We start from the raw sequence: 6986 nt of genomic DNA, 5'->3' as shown, positions 1-6986 counted from the left end.
TCACTCTAACTTTTTATAAATCGTTTGTATAATATGTATGTTCGTACAAAATGTTTCACTAACTCAATTTTCAAGGTCTGTTTAGAAAAACTTTACCACAGATATCCTATAAGAAAAATAGTAGCATTATAGTAGCATTAATTTCAAGATTATAGCAGAATTGGAGGAAACTTAAAGTCTAGATTGTCGCTTTATGCAAATAAAATTCTACAGTTTTATTGTCATTTCTCATAATGGTATTCGTGTTCACACTGGGTGACACTTTAAATACAGAACCTTTCAGTCTTTCTCTTTGTTATTCCTACTCTTTCCGTTTGTGAAACAATGAAGTGGCCAACATGGAAGTACAGCACCATGGCAATGGGTGTGGTGTTCTTTTGTCTGAGTTTTTCCTCGGAGGTGTTCTGTGACCGTTCTCATGCAGACAGAATTGCTGAGCTTCCTGGCCAACCCTACGTAGGCTTTCAACAGTTCTCTGGGTATGTCACAGTGGATGAGAAGGAACACAAGTCTCTCTTTTACTATTTTGCTGAGTCAGAAACTGATCCAGCTTCAAAGCCTCTTGTTTTGTGGCTCAATGGAGGTCTGCAATCTCTTGCTTCACAACCTGATATTACAATTTTTTCAAGACTTGGGATCAAATAAGAATGAGCTTGCAAAAGCAGGATTAGCATCATGGATTATTTAATTTGACTAATATTTCGTTATTCAGGACCTGGTTGTTCTTCACTGGGAGTGGGTGCATTCTCAGAAAATGGACCTTTCAGACCAAATGGAGAATTTCTGATTAAAAATTATTATAGTTGGAACAAAGGTACTCTTTTTCCACGTTCTATTATGCCCTTTTTTTGATCGGCACATTCCATTATATCTATCTGCCAGAATGGCTTGCATTTCATTCTTCCAGTGATTGGGTTACTTTTGTGCTGCAGAGGCAAACATGCTGTATTTGGAGACACCAGTTGGAGTGGGGTTCTCTTACGCTAAAGGTAGCTCCTCATATATGACAGTGAATGACGAGGCAACAGGTATTCTTCATTAATATTATACCCTTTTTTAAATCCTTTGAGACAAAACCCTTTCTCTTTAGAAAGCTTCTTTAAATTCTATCTTCCATGGGAAAAGGCACGTATCATTTGTATGCTGCTTAGGCTTTTAAAAAGTTGAGACAAAACAGTGATCAATGGTTAAATTTCATGCTTACTTTTGTGTGACACTTTACATGATTATTCTTTCATCTCTTATTCTCTATGCCAGCAATAGAAGAAGGTATATTAGTATACTTTTTATTCGGTATTGAATAATGCATTGTTTACATGCAAATTTTGTCATCTGAAGCAGTTCTTTTTGCTTTCTTAAGCCAGGGACAATCTTGTATTCCTGCTACGCTGGTTCAACAAGTTCCCCCAATACAGGAGCAGAGATTTGTTTCTAACGGGGGAAAGCTATGCAGGTAAACTAGTCATTCTTGGAATTGCCATTCCAAAAGCAGGTTACAGAAATTATTTGTTCTTACAGATTTAAAAAGTTGCATGTATCAGGTCATTATGTTCCTCAACTTGCGAAGCTCATGATTGAAATGAACATAAGGAAAAAGATATTCAATCTGAAAGGCATTGCGGTGAGTGGTACCAATCAATGCTTAAGCTATCTTTCTTACATATTACTGTTTTTTTATTTGCTGATACCAAAAAGGAAATTAAGAAATGAATACTCTCTTGTCTTGAACTGCAGTTGGGTAATCCAGTTCTAGAATATGCCACTGACTTCAATTCAAGAGCTGAGTTCTTTTGGTCTCACGGACTGATATCAGATTCAACCTACAACATATTCACCACAGTGTGCAACTATTCTAGGTACGTGAGTGAGTACTATAGGGACTCAATTTCGCCTCTTTGTTCAAAGGTTATGGGTCAAGTGAGCAGAGAAACCAGTAAATTTGTGGACAAATATGATGTCACACTTGATGTTTGCATTTCCTCAGTGCTATCACAATCCAAGGTTATTTCTCCTAAAACCCAAGTGAGTCTTCTCTTTTGGCCTTGCCCTTCCCATGCTTCTCCAATTTCCGTCTCATTACTTTCATTTACTAACTTTACTTCAGATCAGTACTTTCATTAAAATTCGTGCCTTATATCGTGGCATGCAGGAAGCAAGTGAGAGCATAGACGTGTGTGTGGATGACAAGGTTACAAACTACTTAAACCGGAGAGATGTACAAGAAGCACTTCATGCAAAGCTCGTTGGAGTTCGCAAGTGGGATGTTTGCAGCAAGTAATTCCTTCACACTAGACATCTTGTGTTTGGCTTTTCTTAGTTGTTGTTAGCAAATGAAAATTGAAGGATCAAGATTCATAATCAGCTTAACTTTGCATTTGTTGGTACCAGCGTGCTGAACTATGATATGCTCAACCTGGAAGTGCCTACACTACCTGTTGTTGGATCACTCATAAAAGCTGGAGTCAGGGTCTTAGTTTATAGGTAATTCAAACCAAAACCTTTTCTTCTCCTTCTATTTATTTGGTGACTTGAACTTTAGGGCTCATACATATGTTTCTCAGTGCTACTTAACATCACCAAGTGCATTGTTCTTGCTACAGTGGAGATCAAGATTCAGTAATTCCACTGACTGGAAGCCGTACCTTAGTTCAGAAGTTGGCAAGACAATTAGGACTGAATACAACAGTCCCTTACAGAGTATGGTTTGAAGGTCAGCAGGTATGTATATTAATTCGAAGGTAGCTTTTGGCCCTGTTCCTTTTCGTTTCTTTTGGTTTCTTTTATCCTTAATCCAATTAGTTTCTCTGGAACTTATGCTTTTAAGCTTATTCTTAATTAAGAAAAACTACTGTTTTTTAAAAATGTATTTAGTTATGATTGATATAAGTTCTTTTAGAAAGAAAAATAAAACCAGGAAACTGAGGTCAAAAGCCTTGAGTGGACTAATTAGTGATTGAACTTTTATATCTTTCTCCATTATGCGATGTGTAGATTTTTTTCTTCGAACCATATTATGTATGAATTCTCAACAGTAAAAAGCGTTTCCGTTGGAAGTAACACCACTTTTTTATCAACAAGACCAAATTGTATGTGCTATATACATCAGAAACTAATCTTAGCTAAGCTAATGAAACGTAGGTTGGTGGTTGGACTCAAGTTCATGGCAATATCCTCTCATTTGCGACTGTTAGAGGTGCCTCCCATGAAGTTCCTTTCTCACAACCTCAAAGATCACTTGTACTATTCAAGTCATTCTTGAGAGGCGTACCTTTACCTGAAGTCTTCTGACAACCCTTTGTGTTTTCATATGTAGTTTAGCTTGTAAGTATAAGTAAGCATTGCCCTTTAATACCATATTATTATCAAAGAAATGTACCATTATCTGTGCAGAATGTGAAAAGAAAAGTCGGGAAATTTTTTTTTTTTTTTTTTTCTTTTTCTTTTAGGTTTTCAACCTTTGGATGTGAGTTTTTGGGTTTTTGCTTGTTCTTGAGCTGTCAACTGTAATTGACCCTTGGATTGAAGAGATTCTGTAAAAATGTTATAAGAGAATACTGTTGCATTCTTTTTATAAATTTCTAGGCAAACCATGTGGACTATCGTGTTATGTAATTTAAGCCCCTGCATTCAAACACCAGTATTGTATCACTCTTAAACACACTACTTTTTCTCTTTATATCTCAAATTCATTCATCTTATCGTTTTATCTTTCTAAGGACAAAAAAAGTTGTACAAAATTTAATTTCACCGTTTTACAAACCAGTAAAACCAGTTTTCATTAAAGGAACAGCAATTATATTTACCTTCTCCCACCTCAATCTACGGTAACTAAAGCATTTGGATAAAGCAATTCCACATCAACAAAATTATTAAATGAAACACCAATGCAGTGTATTGATGCAGTGTCCATGTGCAGTTTCGCAATTAGATGAATAAGAATATCATAAAGTTAAATTTTTAAGTACTATTCACTGTTAAGGGCCTATTTGTAAGAGCGTAGACAGTGATCTATTGGTTTTTTCCATGGACATTATTAGCTTTTGAAAACATGCTATATATATGTAAGAAATTTCATGTGATGAACGACGTAAACAAGATAATTCCTGTTCAGCGGAAGACAAAAACATCTCTACAGTAGAGCTTGTACTTAAGTACTAACTCTTCGCCAATGGGAACAACTTTTTGTTCAGATGGGTGGATTCTGATCCCATTTGTCCTCTCTGCATGACTGCTCATATTCTGAAGAACAGTGTAAAATATGCATAAAAGTTGTAAGAAAAAAAGGTTATAAAAGTGGTTTTGTAATTTCACTGGTTTGGATTAGATTAGCAGCCACTCATCATCCTTCAAAAGGGACAAATTTAAGAGGCCAAGCCTTGATAATACCAATGAATTCTCTTGAACTCACCACGACTACTCCAGCACACGACTGGTGTTTTGCTTTTTGATATGGAAAATGATATTCGAGAATGGAACTGATTCAAGGTTTCGTGGTGGATTGAGTTTGAGTTAAAATCCTACGTTGAGTAGGGATAGGTGTACTGTTATTGTATGGTTGGAACCAAGTGATATCAAGAGCCTTCATCCTTCTTTTTCCTTCCCTTCTCTCCTTGTCACGGACTCTGATCCATCGCCAGGAGTGGGGTACCTGCAAGCACTCTGATGCTTAAGTCAGAAATAATCCGATATTCTCTATGCACTATATATGAGTTCAAGATTAGATACCCCTGTTAGTCATTAAATCGTCTCTTATATTACTTGGCATCACTCCCGACTTTATTACCTACAGGGCGGTTTTCTTCTTTCATTAAGCACTAAGGAATCTAATGAATGTCGTAACTGACTTGGACCTTAATACAACAATAACATTTCCAAATTCCAATTGATGTTGAGCCTTTGAGTTATAGGGCCTGTATGTTATCTCTTCCATCACTGGAAAAATCTTCCCCTCTGCACTGCTAGTCCAAGATGTATCCGGCCCCTTAGGCCGGGATGTACCTAGTCATTTAGGCTAAGATGTGCTTGCTGCCTTGTTGGGCCATGGAACACAAACTGCCCACAGTGGTCGAGATGTACCTGGACACTAGGCCGGGATGTTCGCATCCATCCACACAAAGCTGGAGCTTTTCTCCCTATTCTCCTTTGATAAATGCGCCTTAATTTGAACAACATCCTCTCCCGCTATGCACGTGTCCGGGTACATCTCTCCCACGCTTCCCTACTGTACTAATTAGTGGGACATACATGAACACCCTATACACTAGCCCCCTAGGCTCGCGATAAACGAAGTGAAACAAGAGTCTGTTTGAAAAAGTAAATCACGAGCTTAAGGGTCTTACACCACCACTTTTAAAAACGCTAATATGGGTGCAGGGCCTAGAGGTAGTGTTGCAGTGGCATGAGACTCAAGATATTGATCATGATGACGACATGGGAACCCGTGCCTAACCTATGGTCAAAGGAAATCATATGACTCCTATAAATAGATGGAAGGGCCCATGTTGAAAACTACTTGTGGTTCTAGAAGTGAGCACCCCAAGCTAAGAAGTAGCATCCTTCCCTAGGTATGTTGTCCCCTTCTACTTATTATTCTTCCAGTAGGTGTAGTGAGTCAAAGGATGAGTGGGATGTACCTGACTCTTCTAACAGTCTAACATCCCCAACCGATAGCGACTGCGCTGAGGGTGCCGAGGAGTATTCGACCTTACATTATCCGGGGTATGAATGGGTAGATCCTAGAGTAAAGTTATCCTTGTCGCGATTCACCAGGTCTACTGCTCTAGCTGCATTGCGCAAGCGGGCTGACATCATAGAGAATATCGTTGACGATCGTATTGTAAGCATTGAACGAGTTAGGAGTGGGGATAGCATGTGCCAAGGATGTGAGGGTCATTCATATTATTTCTTTTATATGTATGCAACCTTAGGGACCAATTTGCATGTATGCGTGCCATTTGATGACTTCACGATGGGCGTGTTAAGGGTTTTGAATGTAGCCCCTAGTCAACTACACCCCAATAGTTGGGCCGCATTACATGCTTTCAGATTGATTTGCCGTGTGCTACATCTGAAACCCTCACCCCAGGTCTTTTTGTAGTACAATAGTACTCGGCCAGGGGAACTGGCCAGTTAGGTGTCCCTTGTAGGCCAAAGTCACCTGCTAGCTTCGTATACCTAGTCGTTTAAAAGATTTAAGACAAGGTTCTTTAAAGTCATTATTAGGTCCGCCAGGGCTGAGTACTTCTATTTTGACGATGCAACGCCCAAGTTTCCCTTTATTAGACTAAAACCCCCACCACATATCGCATTTGGCCGAGAGTCTCTAACCCTTGAAGATCGACATACACGGTCCTTCCTACTTGGACCAATTTCCCAAGAGACTCTCTTCAAAGAAAATTATTGGTGTATTTAGATCCTTCCATCCACACGATGAGTTATTCGGTATGTATGCTCGACTGGCTAGGCGTGATTGGTGTAATGTTAATGGTGGCTAATGCGTTTATGCTTTTGGAGGTATTATGGCGGCTGCTAGTGGCTCTGGAAAGGAAGTTTACTTGGAGCTAAGGCGGAAGAGGATCGAAGAAGAGAAGAAGAGTGGGGGAAGTGCTGGGCGGACTGTGATAGAGGGATCGTCTCAGAGGGGTGACTTATTGCCCCCTCATGTTGAAAAGAAGATGAGCAAGCGACGCAACTGACCGTCCAAACCGGGAACCACCCCATCCTCCGTCGCCTAAAAAGACGCGAAACGCTAAAGAGGGAAACAGGGACTCCTTGTCGGCCCTCTAGTTGAAGATAAATGAAGGCATATAGGTGTCCTTGTCCTTAGAGGAGGCCGAGATAGTGTCAGCCATCCGTCCATAAGCCGTGTTATATGAACTGAATGAGTTTCAAGCTAGGGCTATGGTAATGGGGCGATACTTGGAGACAGTTTTAAGCAAGTTGCCAGACTCCAACAGGTTATTTGCAGAAATAGAAACATTGTAGAG

General features: G+C 39.4%; 1 protein-coding gene across 2 annotated transcripts; it reads left to right on the top strand.

The window, feature by feature from the left end:
* On the top strand, nucleotides 1-3612 carry LOC114196242 (serine carboxypeptidase-like 45). 2 transcript variants are annotated; one of them, XM_028086825.2, is made up of 10 exons: nucleotides 7-583; nucleotides 713-814; nucleotides 933-1028; nucleotides 1361-1453; nucleotides 1542-1621; nucleotides 1735-2022; nucleotides 2150-2274; nucleotides 2389-2481; nucleotides 2601-2718; nucleotides 3139-3612. In XM_028086825.2, the coding sequence occupies exons 1-10, from the start codon at nucleotides 325-327 to the stop codon at nucleotides 3286-3288; spliced, it is 1404 nt and encodes a 467-aa protein (XP_027942626.1). In that variant the 5' UTR covers nucleotides 7-324; the 3' UTR covers nucleotides 3289-3612. The 2 variants fall into 2 exon arrangements, with proteins under 2 accessions (XP_085522229.1, XP_027942626.1); XM_085666103.1 differs by lacking the exon at nucleotides 3139-3612 and having other exon boundaries at nucleotides 1-583; nucleotides 2562-2718.
* The last annotated feature ends 3374 nt before the right edge of the window (nucleotides 3613-6986 follow it).

This window comes from Vigna unguiculata, chromosome 9, assembly GCF_037176805.1.
Source record: "Vigna unguiculata cultivar grain cowpea cultivar isolate G323 ecotype 2 chromosome 9, ASM3717680v1, whole genome shotgun sequence".
Taxonomy (NCBI): Eukaryota; Viridiplantae; Streptophyta; class Magnoliopsida; order Fabales; family Fabaceae; genus Vigna; species Vigna unguiculata.
The sequence above is the reverse complement of the archived record's forward strand: the minus strand, read 5'-3'. Positions and strand labels throughout refer to the sequence as shown.